Source organism: Gopherus flavomarginatus, chromosome 6 (assembly GCF_025201925.1).
Source record: "Gopherus flavomarginatus isolate rGopFla2 chromosome 6, rGopFla2.mat.asm, whole genome shotgun sequence".
Classification (NCBI taxonomy): domain Eukaryota; kingdom Metazoa; phylum Chordata; order Testudines; family Testudinidae; genus Gopherus; species Gopherus flavomarginatus.
This window is the reverse complement of record NC_066622.1, coordinates 73,760,960-73,777,353: the sequence shown is the minus strand read 5'-3', so window position 1 is coordinate 73,777,353 and position 16,394 is coordinate 73,760,960. Positions and strand designations below refer to the sequence as shown.

At 44.8% G+C, this 16,394-nt stretch overlaps 1 protein-coding gene across 2 annotated transcripts in view; it reads right to left on the bottom strand.

The window, feature by feature from the left end:
• TUBGCP2 (tubulin gamma complex associated protein 2) overlaps positions 1-16,394 on the bottom strand; it is an 88,667-nt gene that overhangs the window by 25,247 nt on the left and 47,026 nt on the right. For both annotated transcript variants that reach the window (XM_050960081.1, XM_050960080.1), the window contains exons 11-13: positions 12,516-12,696; positions 11,612-11,784; positions 9,610-9,738 (exon numbers count right to left, since the gene is read on the bottom strand). In XM_050960081.1, the coding sequence (XP_050816038.1) occupies positions 9,610-9,738; positions 11,612-11,784; positions 12,516-12,696 (483 nt within the window). The remainder of the gene's footprint in view (positions 1-9,609; positions 9,739-11,611; positions 11,785-12,515; positions 12,697-16,394) is intronic.

Genomic DNA, 16,394 nt, shown 5'->3' with positions numbered 1-16,394 from the left:
CACATCCATTCCAATTATGTGCGTGCATGCTGTGTGCACAGTTCACCAGAAGATTTTTCCCTTAGCAGCATCCACTGGATCGGCTCTGGAGCCCCCTGGAGTCGCGCCTTCATGGCACCACATATAGGGCCCTGCCAACTCGCCACCTCTCCAGTTCCTTCTTGCCAGATACTCCGACAGAGGGGAAGGCAAGTGGATTTGGAACGGATATGAGCAACACATCTCTAAGAACAACAGTTATGAGGTGAGTAACCATTTATTCTTCTTCGAGTGCTTGCTCATATCGATTACAATTAGGTGACTCCCAAGCCTTACTTAGGAGGTGGGGTCAGAGTTTATGGAATTGCTGATTAAATCACAGCCCGGTCGAACACTGCATAGTCCCTGGCGTGCTGGGTGATTGCGTAATGTCAAGTGAAGGTGTGGACTGATGACCACGTAGCCTCTCTACATATCTCCTAGATCGGTACCAGGGCCAGGAAGGTCGAAGATGCCTGAGCTCTGGTGGAACGTGCAGTCAAAGTGGGGGCAGGCACCTTTGCAAGATCATAGCAAACCCGGATACTGGATGTGATCCATGACGATATCCTTTGTGTGAACACTGGGAGGCCTTTCATCCTGCCAGCTACCGCAACTAATAGCTGGTTTGACTTGCAAAACGACTTAGTTTGTTCAACATAAAAGGCCAATGCATGCCGCACATCCAAGGAATGGAGGCTCTGCAAGGAATATGTCTTGATTGGCATGGAAATTTGAGACCACCTTCAGGAGGAACACCAGGTGAGGTTGCAGTTGCACCTTATCTTTGTAAGAAATGGTATATAGGGGGTGGGATGTGAGAGCCTTGAGCCTGGCCACTCTTCTGGTTGATGTTATTGCAACAAAAAGGCCACCTTGTAGGAAAGGCAGAGAAGTGAACAGGTTGCTAGGGGCTCAGACGGGGGCCCCATTAGCCTTGAGAGTACCTAGTTAAGGTCCCATGGGGGAGGTGGGCCGCTGAATATGAGGATATAATCTGTCCAACCCCTTGAGGAACTGCTGCACCATTTCATTAGTGAAGATGGTGCATCCATGCTCTCCTGGGTGAAAAGCTGAGCTGGCAGCCAGGTGAACCTTTATCAAGGAGTGAGACAAGTCCTGATGTTTCAGCTTTAGGAGATAATCATTGGTCACCTTTATCTTGGACTGTGTTGGAGGGATATGACTCTGCGAGCACCAAATTGCAAATCTCTTCCACTTGGCTAGGTAAATGGCTCTAGTTGAAGGTTTTCTGCTACCCAGAAGAACCTTTCTAATGGAGTCTGAGCATGTGCACTGTAGCAGGTTCAACCACGCAGCTTCCAAGAAAGGGGATAGAGGATATCATATTGCCTCCATATAAATCCATGGTATGCCCACATCTTGAACACTGCATGCAGATGTGGCTACCCCATCTCCAAAAAGAGATACTGGAATTGGAAAACGGTTCAGTAAAGGGCAACAAAAATGATTAGGCCTATGGAACGGCTTCTGTATGAGGAGAGATTAATATGACTGGGACTTTTCAGCCTGGAAAAGAGATGACTAAGGGGGATATGATAGAGGTCTACAAAATCATGACTGGTGTGGAGAAAGTAAATAAGGAAGTGTTATTTACTCCTTCTCATAACACAAAAGCCAAGGATCACCAAATTAAATTAGTAGATAGCAGGTTTAAAACGAACAAAAGGAAGTATTTCTTCACACAACGCACAGTCAACCTGTGGAACTCTTTGCCAGAGGATGTTGTGAAGGCCAAGACTATAATAGGGTTCAAAAAAGAACTAGATAAATTCATGGAGTACAGGTCCATCAAACTCCACCAGAGAGGTCCTTTGGGGCCATCTGCCTGTCCCAAGTCAGGATAAAGGAGGAGGGTTGGGCATGGGGCTAGCAACTCCACCTCATAAAAAATCAACCTGCTACAGAAACGCCAACAATAGAGACAACAGAGACTTTTACCCTGGAAAAAGAACGGTCTTCAACTCGAAGATGCATGACGCTGGGTGGTAAAAGCCGTGAGGAAGCCACTAAGCCGATTACCCTTCTTGCAACCAGGAGGATTACCATAGGCACATGGAACGTGAGGACCATGTACGAGTCAGGAAAAACGGCGCAGCTTGCAGCAGAGATGAGGAGCAATAACCTGACCCTATTAGGCATTAGCGAGACAAGATGGACGCAAGCGGGACAGAGACGACTGTTGACAGGAGAGCTGTTGCTGTATTCAGGACATGAAGAGAGCGATGCACCCCACACACAGGGAGTAGGCTTCATGTTGTCCAAGCAGGCACAGAGAGCACCGATTGGTTGGGAGGCACATGGTCCCAGGATCATCACAGCATCCTTCAGAACTAAAATGAAGAGGATTAAGATGAATGTTGTTCAGTGCTACGCTCCAACTAATGACAGCGAAGAGGAGGACAAAGATTATTTTTACAACAGACTCCAGAAAATATTAGAGATTCTCCCAGACAAAGGCATCATCATCCTTATGGGAGACTTTAATGCCGAAATTGGACCTGACAACACAGGATATGAACAAGTCATGGGGACCCACGCTCTGGGAGAGATGAGTGAGAATGGAGAGAGATTTGTGGATCTGTGTGCACTTAACAACCTGGTCATAGGAGGTGGCATCTTTCCTCTCAAGTGGATCCACAAGAGTACCTGGGTATCACCAGCAGGCATGACCGAAAATCAGATCGATCATGTCTGCATTAGCAAGAAGTTCAGAAGATCCTTGCAGGATGTTAGAGGAGAGGAGCAGACACGGCGTCTGACCATCACTTAGTGGTGGCCAGATTGAAGCTGAAGCTGAAAAAGAACTGGATAGACACGTCAGACAGAAGAGTGAAGTACAACATCAGCCTTCTGAAGGACCATAAGACCAAGGAAGATTTTGGACTGACGCTGAAGAATAAGTTTTCAGTATTACAGGATCGGTCTGAGGAAGAGGAAGACAGTGTCCTAAACAGATGGCAGAAGGTGAGAGAGACACTTAGGTCAGTATGCCAGGAAGTGCTTGGAATTAAGAAACACCAGCAGAAAGAGTGGATCACAGCAGAGACCTTGATCAAGATAGAAGACAGAAAGAAGAAGAAAGCAGCAGTCAATAACAGCAGGACTAGAGCAGCAAAGGCCAAAGCTCAAAAAGAGTATGCTGAAGCCCACAGAGCAGTGAAGAGGAATATCAGGAAGGACAAGAGAGAGTATGTGGATGAACTAGCAGCAGAAGCGGAGCAGGCGGCATACAGCGGTAATATGAAACAGCTGTATGATACTACCAAGCGACTGTCTGGAAAGTTCAGCAAGCCAGAATGTCCCGTTAAAGACAAGCAGGGAAAGTCTATAACAGGAATAGAAAAACAGATGAACAGATGGGTGGAGCACTTTGAGGAACTCCTGAACAGACCAGCACCACCAAATCCACCAGATATCAACCCATCCAATGAGGACCTCCCAATTAATTGCGATAAACCAACCAGAGATGAGATCAGAAAAGCCATCACCATGATGAAGAATAGGAAGGCAGCTGGACCTGATGACATCCCAGCAGAGGCCCTGAAAGCAGACCTGGATGCTTCAGTGGAAATGCTGTGCCCTCTCTTTGAGAAGATATGGGAAGAAGAAGTGATTCCAGTAGACTGGAAAGAGGGATATCTTATCAAAATCCCCAAGAAAGGAGATCTTAGCAACTGTGCCAATTATAGAGGAATCACACTCCGGTTGGTGCCAGGGAAGGTCTTCAACTGAGTCCTCTTAGAGAGAATGAAGGATGCCGTCGAACCACAGCTACGAGATGAACAGGCAGGTTTCTGGCAGAATAGATCATGCACAGACCAGATAGCAACGCTTCGCATCATAGTCGAGCAGTCTATGGAGTGGAACTCCTCGTTGTACATCAACTTTGTTGATTATGAGAAAGCGTTCGACAGCGTGGATCGAGAGACCCTCTGGAAGCTCCTTCGGCACTACGGCATCCCAGCAAAGGTGGTCAACCTGATCAAGAACTCATATGACGGTATACACTGTAGAGTGATCCATGGAGGGCAGCTTCCTAACAGCTTCCAGGTGCAAACTGGAGTCAGGCAAGGATGCTTATTGTCACCACTTCTCTTTCTCCTAGTCATCGATTGCATTATGAAGACATCCACTTACGAGCGTAGGAATGGAATCCAGTGGACGTTGTGGACCCAGCTTGATGACCTGGACTTTGCTGACGACCTTGCGCTCCTTTCGCACAGTAAACAGCAGATGCAAGAGAAGACCAACGTAGTGGCAGCCACGTCATCACAGGTTGGCCTCAACATTCACAAGGACAAGACCAAGATCCTTAGGATTAACTCCATCAGCAATGACCCAGTCACACTGAATGGAGGCCCCCTGGAAGTAGTGCAGTCCTTCACCTACCTAGGTAGCATCATCGATCAGCAGGGTGGCACAGAAGCAGACATCAAAGTAAGGATTGGTAAGGCAAGAGCAGCCTTCTTACAGCTCAAGAACATCTGGAGCTCCAGAGAGCTGTCTTTGGCAATAAAAATTCGACTGTTCAACTCCAGTGTGAAATCAGTCCTACTGTATGGAGCTGAAACCTGGAGGACAACCAAAACAACCATCAGGAAGATCCAGACCTTCATTAATAGCTGCCTCAGAAGGATTCTCCAGATCCGCTGGCCAGACACCATCAGTAACATCCACCTCTTGGAGAGGACCTGTCAACTCCCAGCAGAGGAAGAAATCAGAAGGAGAAGGTGGGGTTGGATAGGCCATACACTACGTAAGCAGCCAACTAACATCACCAGACAGGCACTGCGGTGGAACCCCCAAGGCAAGCGGAAAAGAGGCCGTCCAAGAAACACCTGGCGACGTAACCTTCAGGCTGATAGCAAAAAAATGGGCTATACCTGGAACCAGCTAGAGCGAATGGCCCAGGATAGAGGACTCTGGAGATCTGTGGTTGGCGGCCCATACCCCGATTGGGGTGACGGGCATGAGTGAGTGAGTGACAGGTCCATCAATGGTAATTAGCCAGGATGGGCAGTGATGGCATCCCTAGCCTCTGTTTGCCAAAAGCTGGGAATGGGTGACAGGGAATGGATCACTTGATGATTACCTGTTCTATTCATTCTCCCTGGGGCACCTGGCATTGGCCACTGTCGGAAGACAGGATACTGGGCTAGATGGAACTCTGGTCTGACTCAGTATGGCTGTTCTTATGTTAATTCAAAAACTCTTCAGAGGTGTATGCTTCAATATAATTGTTAAAGAAGACTTTACAAAATTATGAATAAGACAGGGCTGTGACTACAGCATGGTTACCCAGACAGCCTACATTTCCCAGCCTGCCTTGCTCGCCTGCTTCCAAGAAAGAGAGAGAGAGACTGGCTAGGATCATCAGGGGCTACCATGATTTTCCTCACACTGAGGATGAAGGGAGATTCTAGTCCACCCCGTTCATGGAACTCCAACCATGGAACCAACTGCATGTGCTCCTTCATGAATTTCAGAATGCCTCCCTGAGACCATTTCTGTTCCCTGAAAGAGATCACTAACCATTACACCTGCAAACCTAAGATAAGGCACTACAGCCAAAGAGAGATCTCATTCATTTTAAGGCCTAGAGACCATTACAAGGGTACTATCAGAGAAGCAGAATTACAAGGTACTTTAATTAAATTTCCCTTCTCTAAAGATTCTGAGTTGTCCATGAACTGTAATTGGTGCAAATCAGAAAGGGGCGTGTTGAGAACCTTAAGCTATCTTAGTACCTTCCCGGTATTCTGAGCTGACCCAGTCTCTGATGTAAAGTAGGGTAGCCTTACTGCTACCAGCTAGCCATGGAACCCAAAGAGCCATTGAAGCAACAGGGAATCACGAAAAGGTTTGTTATTAACTGTAATGGAGGAATAAAGCACCTCCCCAAATCAAAATCCTTAACTGTGAGCAGCTCAAATAAGGGACGTTGCAAAAGAAATTTTATTTTATTTTATTTAATATTTTTTTTAAGCAGTGACAGAGTTTGAGTTCATGTCATGGAAACAGTTTCTGCAGGACTGACAGACCAAGCAACAGTTGCTTTGTACATATATAGAGGAAAGACTATGTGTCTGGCTTTCATACGTCTGGAAAAGAAACATTCCTGGGAAAGGCAGACGTGGCCCTTCCTCAGATCAAATGGGCTCTGACATAAGTATCTATGCTTTAGGCCAGCTAGGTCATAGCAATACAAAATGCATGAGACAACCTTCTAAGATCTGGTCCTCTTAGTGACAAGAAAGAAACAGGATCAAACGAAAAAAGTAGTCATGTGATATGTGAAGCATTGCAGCTAGGACCAGTAAACCCACCAAGCATGTTAATTCTGGCATGGAGAGCTGGGATGCAGTACCAGAGATTTGGCTGTTTTCCCCTAAACCCTGGCTATCTCCACTACCAAGCTCTTGGGTGATGGTGGGAGAGGCAGCCAGAGAAAGAAGGGATTACTAACCGTGTACAGTAACTGTGGTTCTTTGAGATGAAAGTCCTTAGGGATGTTCCACTGTAAGTGTATCTGCATCCCTGCGCTTCTGATCGGAGATTTTAGGGAGCAGTCTCCATTTGGCTCACACTTGCGCTCTGCGTCCTGTGCTCTGTCTTGGGGCTACCTAGTACTGTGTGGGCAAACTGCCCTCAGTTCCTTCTCTACCCACAGAGCCCTTTATTGAGAACTCCAAAGTAGAGGGGAGGAGGGAGAGTCGTGGAGCACCCATGGGGACACACATCTTGAAGAACCACAGTTACTGTACAAGGTGAATAACCCATTCTTTCTTCTTTGAGTAGTGTCGTTATGGGTGCTCCACTGTGGGTGACTCTACACCGGTATCCCTGATGGAGGGGTGGGGCTTCAGAGTCGAGTATATTACTGATGCTAATACTGTGGAGGCAAACATGGCATCACATGTTGAGTTATGGGTAACGTTCATAACATTCTGAAAATGTATGAGCAGATCCCAAGTTGCTGCTCTGCATATTTTTGTAATGGGAACGTTTTTGATGAAGGCTACAGAAGAGGAAACGGATCTCATGGAATGAGTTTGGATTCCAGATGGAGGTTGCAGATTGCATGCATGATAGCAATAGTTAAGGCAGTTCAATATTCATCTGGAATCTCTGATCTGATACTGCAGATCCCTTGAATCTGTCTGCAATTGAGAGGAATATATTAGGAGATTTCCTAAAGTCTTTTGTTCTATCCAAATAGATACCACAAAGCTTTCCTGATATTGAGTGTGTGCAATATAGCTCTCTGTTGTTAGGGTCAGAATTTTGGAAGATGGTGGGAAGGTGAATGAACTGTTTTATATGGAAGGACGAGGCTACTTTGGAGAGGAACTTTGGGTGTGGTCTCAGTGTGACCTTTGCCTTAAAGAAAATTGTGAAGGAAAGGTGTACTATTAGAGCCCATATTTCCTTGATCCTCTGAGCTGAGGTGATGGCCACTAGGAATGCAGTTTTCACAGACAGATGCATAAGTGGGTATGTGGCATGGGGTACAAAAGGGGGGTTTGTTAGGCCCCTGAAGACCAGATTAATGTCCCATGCTGGTAAAGGACATCTGATTTGTGGGAAGAGGTTACACATACCCTTGAGGAATCTCTTTGCTGTTGAATGAGTGAATACTGAATATCCGTCTATCTTCTGACAAAAACCTGATATGGCCGCAAGAAGCCTGAGGCAATTTCGCACTTTCACGGTGGGATAAACCTTCAAATCTAAAGCAATGGCCAGCATAGTCTAAAATGGTGTCCCTAGCCTCTGTTTGCCAGAAGCTGGGAATGAGTGACAGGGGACAGATCACTTGATGATTACCTGTTCCGTTCATTCCCGCTGGGGCACCTGGCACTGGCCACTGTCAGAAGACAGGATACTGGGCTAGATGGACCTTTGGTCTGACCCAGTAGGGTCATTCTTATGTACTTGGGGAAGGAAGGCCTTGCTTTTGGAGAGTCCAAGACTGCTCCTATGAACTCTATTTTTGTACAGGAGACAGGACTGACTTCTCTGTGTTGATGCCTAGTGTGTCAAAGGTGGATTGGATCACAATCATACTGGACAGCACCTGAGCGTTGGACCGTCCTCTCACCAACCAGTCATCCAGGTAGGGAAACACTTAAATTCCTGACTTTCTGAGGAAAGGAGCCACTGCTACCATACACTTTTGTATTGCCATAAGGAAATGTGCATCTTTTAAGTTGAGTGCAAAATTCCAGTCTCCAGGACCAAGGGAGGGGATAATGGAAGCCAGCATGGTTGTGCAAAACATTATCCTTTTCAAATATTTGTTGAGGTGTCACAGGTCTAGTATGGGTCTGAGGCCTCATTTTGCTTTTGGGATCAGGAAACAGAAGGAATAAGACCCCTTCCCTCTGTGCAACTGCGGATCCTCGTCTATGGCTCCCAACTGTAGGAGGCACTGCCCGACCCAAAGGAGAACTTCCTCATGAGAGTGGTCCCTGAAGACGGATAAGGAAGGGAGTGGGAAGGGGGGGATAGAAATGAACTAAAGGGTATATCTCAATTCCACTGTGCTTCAGACCCACTGGTCTGTGGTGAGGCAAGAACAAACACTCGGGTAGTGTGATAGCTAGTTGGTAAACAGAAGAGTAGGAGAGGCTGGTACTATGGAAACTGGTAGGCTGTCTTTGATAAACACGAAGTGTTTGCTTTGTACTCCCAGTTTGCCAAAATGAACTAGCAGCTACTGAAGAAGGAGGAGGTCTTCCCCTGTATCCTCTGCTCTTCTTTCTCGCCAGGTCCTAGTGGCAAGGTGTGAAAGCAAAATAGCAGTGTGGCTGCTGAGGACAAAACTGCTTTTTACTTGTTATATATGTGCCCAAAGATCTGAGTGTTGACCTGGAGTCTTTCAGACTATGCGGCTTGTCACGTCGTCTGCTAGGAGGAAAAGGGAAAGTCTGTTGGACCTCTTGGGGGAGACCTAACGACTGGAGCCATGAACATCTGTGCATTGAAATGGCCAACGCCATGCCCTAGCAGCAGAGTCAGCAGCATCCAACCCCGCCTGAAATGAGGTTCTAGCTAATAATGTTCCCTCATCCAGCAACTGAGAAATTCCTGTCTTGCATCCTTTGGCAATATGTCTATAAATTTTAATATATTGTCCCAGAAGTTAAAGTCGTACTGCCCCAGCAATGCCAGCTGGTTAGTGATCCTGAACTGCAGGCCAGCTTTCTGCCAAACAGGTTGAGTGTTTTTGATTTCAGGGTAGACACCTATTGCCCTGTCATCTTTCTTATTGGTGGCTAAGACCACCAGAGACCTCAGCGGGGATGGGTACACTTTACTAATACTTTACTAGCACTAAATTCTCTTTAAAGAAGAATAACCATCAAGTACAAGGTCTGAATTAATCAGCAGGCTTTCTATCAGATGCTGAAAAGCTGCTTAAAACAACTGCAGTTTGCTCTTTGCCTGGCAAAAGCATGTACAATGACTTAGCGAAAGGACCAGAACAATGGACAGTTAAAATGTGTAACCACTAAGAGGAAGAAAAAACTTCACAATGCTCCAGTGGGAGTAAAAAAGCCATACCACTTAGCTGAATGTAGTGAGTACTCCTTAGCAGCCTTATTGCTGATCCAAACATTGCACAACTGTCTCTCCACGTGCTTGCAATAGAACATGTGTCTGAAAAGCATCTGGTATCTGGTTAAAGCTTTCCTGGAAATAGAACACAGGAAGTATGAAGATAATAAAGATTAAACCCCATTCTAATTAGCAGACAAGATAAGGTTTCTCTATACACCATACATAACACAAAACCACCAAAGCAAGGAAATAAAAAGTTAAGGCATCTAACATGACATACATTTTACTCCTTCACCCAGAGACGCACTACTCACCACTAACGCAACCAGAATCATAATTGCCCCAGTAGTGATCCCAGTCTTGCAGCACCCTTCCTCAAACTCCCCAACACCTTGAACAGCCAGTCAGCCACACACTCGCCCCACCCCCCACATACACACCTGACTGTTCTGCACAGTTCTGAATAAAACACACACTCATCCCTGTCTGGGGAAGGAGTGCTGGAAGGCTGGCAGATGCCAAAGCATGCAGCAGTGTACCAACTACACTAAAAACTAGTGCTCATTTTTCTACTTTTCACCAAGAATTTTAAGAGAAAAAGGAGAAAGATGTGGCCAAGGATCAGGCTCTGAATACAGTGACAGTTCCTCTACTTGCTGTCAATGCATTAAAAGGGGGAACAGAGGTGGGTGGGACTGGCACGTCTGTTAATATATTTGGACACCAAACGTTCAGTGCCACAAAGAGGCCCTTGTGCCCCACCCTACAGATGCAGCTTTCTGCAGAGTTCTAAAGCTCTGCAGCAGAGACTTGCATCCCAAAAGCAGAAACATGAGGGGATCATCTTACAGAACATTTGCTTTTTAAGTATAGCCTTCATAACAGAGCAGACTTCAGTCTAGAGCCTCTCCAACGATAGAAGAAAAGGGTCAGACACCTGGATTTTTAAAAGGCGAGGCCCAGATTAAAGGATATACCATTTTGGTCACTTATTAACAGCTAATTTAACTGGTGAACTCATTTTGTTTCTTGCTGTTGAAAGAACAACCTCCTACCTGTTCATCTGTCACAGGCAGGACTGTCAATGTAACACTGACAGACCCCAGTTGTCAGGATCGAACCTGGGACCTCTGGAGCTAAATACATGAGCTCTACTGCATGAGCTAAAATCCATATGGCCCTTAGCTAAAGCTGTAGAGCAGACTCAATCTCTCTCTTAGTGGTCTTGGTGCCACTAGCTGGGACAGAGCACCGCATCCAGGAAGTGTGTGGGTTACATCAGCACTTGCTAATGAAGGCAGGAGATTGTGCTGCAGCTTAAGTGGAATTTTCAAACTATCGTAACTTGGTCAAATAAAAAACAATTTTCACCACAACACTTAAGGCATTTCTCAATGACAGTGGTTTGCCCATACCACCCCTCCATTTTGTTTCAAGAGCTACTACAGAAGTGCCTTTTTTTAAAAATAATGAGGGAAATGTATTTCCCCAACTATTCTCTCATTCAAAAAATGGCTGATCCATATGCTCAAACTCTAAAACAAGAATTTACCTTCAAGCAGAGACCTAATTTGGAATATTTCTGCCTGAAAGGCAACCATTTCAGAAAGTTATGAGTGACTACAATAGGGGGTGGTGAGAGTTAGACTGGAAATACATAGGCAATCTTAAGTTATAAAATGTTCCTAGCATTTCCAGCTAAGTTTTATGTTTTTATATAGTTTAAAAGAGAAGCCTGAAATTCTAAAGACACTTCAGGTATTTTGGTCATATAACCAATAATTTGGCAGTGTTTTAATGCAGATAAAGTCATGGTCCAAGGATCTAACAGGCATAGCAATGGAAGTAAATGATCTCAGTGCTGCCCCTTTACATATCACTAACTTAGGTAGTTTACATCTCCCAAGAAAGAGACATTCTGTTGTTTTGTCTTGCTTTTTTAACTACTGTATGAATTCTGTGCAGAAGTAGGTCTGTGGTTTTCCTTTGTGGCCTAATACTTTACCTGTTTATAATGAGTGACAGAGGCCATTTGACAATGTAATCAAAAGAAAATGCTTCTAGGCCACTGAGAGTGAGCTCTGTGGGATCAACATTGATAATGGCCTTTTCCTGTTTCGTTTCAATGGCCAGAACTCTCAAGAGCTGTGTAATGAGATCATGGGGCATCAGGTCAATCTGTAAAGAAACAAAGAGCAGGAAAAAGATGTTGCTGGACATTTTCTATTATTGTTTAGTTACAGACGTGTGGCAAGAGGACTGGCCTGAATGCACTGTATGGAGTGTTAGATTCATTCTCAAGTCTTGAAAACAACACCCAATTAAGCAATAGCGACTGATACACTATCTATCATGCTGTTGATGAGCTAATCAGCAGTGTCAGCTCTGGTGACATTAGAGCATGAACAGATAGAAGAATGGTCAATTTGATGTTTTGTGGAGAGATCATTACCTTCGAGAGCTAAACAAGGGCCAGCAAAGATCCATCTCTGCTGAATCTCAGTTACTACTGGACAGCTAGACCTGAATAAAGGTTCAAGAAGTTCTTGGGACTTTCATGCTAAAGTTTCTGAACATAATAGATAGACAGACGCTACTAATTGACTCAAACACTTCATTTTATTATTTTGGGCTATGGGGTTCAGAGCTAGAAATACAAGTGAAAGTACCCACTCAGCAATACTGAGTCTACCTCATCCTTTTAGCACAGGAGTCAATAATGAAGCAGGGATGGAAGTGGAAAGGAGAGTATCCTGAGACAGCTGAATAGGGCTTTTTCTTCCATCTATATTTTCTAGGATTCTTTGCTTTGCTTTTACAATTTTCTTTAAAGCATATGGATTTTTCTAGGACATGGATGGGCCTCACTGCTTTATTTCAGATCATTTTCTCCTTATATAGACTCTTACCTTTAAATCATCTTTAAATGGGTCTGTGTTGGCAGTGCTCATTCTCAAGGCTAATTCAAGCAAAGCTTCTAATCTAGTAGGTATAATGTCATCTACCGGCTTTTTCAGTTCCTCTTCTGTTAGATCCATGAAGTGAACAAAGAAATCTCCTTGGTCCATTAGGAAGTAGTGCTTTATAGACCTGCTCAACAAAATGCAAATACAAAAAAGAGGAGAGTTAGAAAATAAGTTAAGTTTCAGAGTGTTAGTCTGTATCAGCAAAAAGGAGTACTTGTGGCACCTTAGATACTAATAAATTTATTTGGGCATAAGCTTTCATGGGCTAAAACCCACTTCATCAGATACATGCAGTGGAAAATACAGTAGAAAGATATATATATACACACACACAGAGAACATGAAAAAATGGGGCTTGCCATACCAACTCTAACGAGACTAATCAATTAAGGTGGGCTATTATCAGCAGGAGAAAAAAACCTTTTGTAGTGATAATCAAGATGGCCCATTTCAAACAGTTGACAAGAAGGTGTGAGTAACAGTAGGGGAAAATTAGCATGGGGAAATAGCTTTTAGTTTGTGAAATGACCCATCCACTCTCAGCCTTTATTCAGGCCTAATTTAATGGTGTCCAGTTTGCAAATTAATTCCAATTCTGCAGTTTCTCGTTGGAATCTGTTTTTGAAGTTTTTTTGTTGAAGAATTGCGACTTTGAGGTCTGTAATTGAGTGTTCAGGGAGGTTGAAGTATTCTCTGACTGGTTTTTGAATGTTATAATTCTTGATGTCTCACTTGTGGCCATTTATTATTTTGTGTAGAGACTGTCTGGTTTGGCCAATGTACATGGCAGAGGAGCACTGCTGGCACATGATGGCATTTATCACATTGGTAGATGTGCACGTGAACAAGACCCTGATAGTGTGGCTAATGTGATTAGGTCCTATGATGGTGTCCTTTGAATGGATATGTGGACAGAGTTGGCAACAGGCTTTGTTGCAAGGAAAGGTTCCTGGGTTAGTGTTTTTGTTGTGTGGTTGCTGGTGAGCATTTGCTTCAGGTTGGAGGGCTGCCTGTGAGCAAGGACTAGCTTGTCTCCCAAGATCTGTGAGAGTGAGGGACTGTCCTTCAGGATAGGTTGCAGATTCTTGATGGTGCTCTGGAGAAGTTTTAGTTGGGGGCTGAAGGTGATGGCTAGTGGCGTTCTGTATCTTTCTTTGTTGGCCTGTCCTGTAGTAGGTGACTTCTGGGTACTCTTCTGGCTCTGTCAATCTGTTTTATCACTTCAGCAGGTGGGTATTGTAGTTTTAGGAATGGTTGATAGAGATCTTGTAGGTGTTTGTCTCTATCTGAGGGATTGGAGCAAATGCGGTTGTATCTTAGAGCTTGCCTGTAGACAATGGATCACGTGATGTGGTCTGGATGAAAGCTGGAGGCATGAAGGTAAGTATAGCGGTCAGTAGGTTTCCGGTATAGGGTGGTGTTTATGTGACCATCGCTTCTTAGCATTGTAGTGTCTAGGGAGTGGATCTCTTGTGTGGACTGGTCCAGGCTGAGGCTGATGGTGAGATAGAAATTGTTGAAATCATGGTGGAATTCCTCAAGAGCTTCTTTTCCACAGGTCCAGATGATGAAGATGTCATCAATGTAGCGCAAGCAGAGTCGGGGCATTAGGGGACAAGAGCTAAGGAGCGTTGTTCTAAGTCAGCCATAAAAATGTTGGCATACTGTGGGGCCATGGGGTACCCATAGCAGTGCTGCTGACTTAAAGGTCCATATTGTCCCCTAATCTGAAATAATTGTGGGTGAGGACAGTGTCACAAAGTTCAGCCACCAGGTTTGCCGTGACATTATCGGGGATACTGTTCCTGACAGCTAAGTAAGTTAACTATCTGTAATGCTAAATGTAGAAAAAAAGGAGCAAAAGCCATCAGCTCTCAGACAGTATGCAGACTCTCATGTAGAGGATGGATTTTCCTGTGATTGGACATACAACTAGAACTATTATGTCTTCCTTTTTCCCTCAGATCCAGGTGTATGTGTGTTCAGATTTTTTATTAAACATGTGCCCCATTCCTGGGCAAAAATTCTCTTGAAAACATGCATCTTACTTTTGGATAAGAACAATCAGGTGGGGCTCAGCCTAGAGAGGGTTCTCCCCCCAGTGCCTGACAACCTAACCTTGATCTACCCAACTGCATCATTCCTGTGCAGCATAGCTGTCCTGGAGGATAAGGAGAACTCTAAAGTAGCCAGGGCCCAACCCATTCAGAGCTGAAAATTAGGCACAGTATCTTGAACACTACTCTGATGTGAAGAAGCAGAGTCCACAAAACATGTGTGTGATATGTTTGCATAGGCTTTTGCTGCTAATGAGGGGAGCTGCCATGTGGAGAGTCAATTTCAGCCTTCTTGTGGTGACTGAGTTGAGCCCAAGGCACAGTGAACTGCAGTAGTCTAACCTGGGGATAATGAAAATGTAGTTCTTATCTAAACAAGAGGCGGAAGAGGTCCAGATATGGATGAGGGCATTCCTTGTCCTTTTGGCAATTTCCATGTCCAGGAGCAAAGGTGAGTCTGGCATGACCTTGAAACTGTGTGTCACATGGACAATCCGATGCCCTTGATCACTGGTGAGTTTAGTGTATGAAATCACTCAAACTGTGTCCCTTCCTGCTATCATCATTTCTGTCTCTCTTATATTGAGCCTGAGCCAACTACTCTCATCCATCTGCTGATATCTTTCAGGGGCTGAGACATCTTGATGATGGCAGGAGTCAAATCAGTGGAGGAAACATACAGTTGTGACATCTGCATGTCGCTGACTCACAAGTCTATGGTGTCTCATGATCACTCAGCAACTCAAAATAGGTGTTAAAGAGGGAAAGAGTGGGGGACTCTGCCTGAGACAGGATGGGTGATGGGGAGTAGTTTCCTACTACAGTTCTCTGGGATCTCAACCATAGTTAGTCCCCAAATCTCTAGTGTTCACCAAAAGCACAGTAGGGCTCATACACAGAAGGCTGCTGAGAGATCTATTAGTATCAGCAAAGAAATTTATTTCCTGTCTAAAATAGGAAGTTAATCTATCAGCCCCAGCAGAGTTGTTTCTGAGCAGTGTTTTGGCCTGAAATCTGACTGTGGAACCCAGGACACTGACAGAGGACATACTCTACTGGAGCTTGGAAGCCAGCAACTTTTCAATGTCTTGGCCAAAAAAGGGGAGATTGGAAACATGGCAATGATTGGTGAGCTATTAGCACTAAGTGGAAGCTTCTGAAAGATGGCTTCAGGTGATCTTCAGTGAGATACTGCCTGTTCCTAGAGAAGGGCAATAAAGGTGTGACAAGATTATGGCGATCAACAGATGGCTCAGGCAGTGGTTCTATAAGGAGGGCTTTGGGATGTCTGGCCACTGGGAGGCATTCATGGACAGAGGATTGTTCTCTCAGGATGGACTTCATCTGAGTAGGGAGGGAAATAGACTTCTAGGATGGAGGCTGGCACAACTGATTAGGAGAGCTTTAAACTTGGAATGGTGGGGGGAGGGATGGTTGGGAGATGTCCTGGTAATCTCCACGCCGGATTTTAACACTGAGAGGGAAGAAAAAGAAGTAAGAAAGGATACAGCCGTGGGTAGGAGAATGGACATAAGGAGGAAGGATAATGTAGATACCAGTCTAACAGGTGATACTGGCAGTAGAATGTCTGGGCCTAATCAGGTAAGGAATGTGAGCAAAGCCAAACAGCAAAAATTAAGATGTTTGTACACCAATGCGAGGAGCCTAGGTAACAAAATGGAGGAACTAGAGTTACTGGTGCAGGAAGTGAAACCACATATTATAGGGATAACAAACATAATGGAATAGTAGTCATGACTGGAGT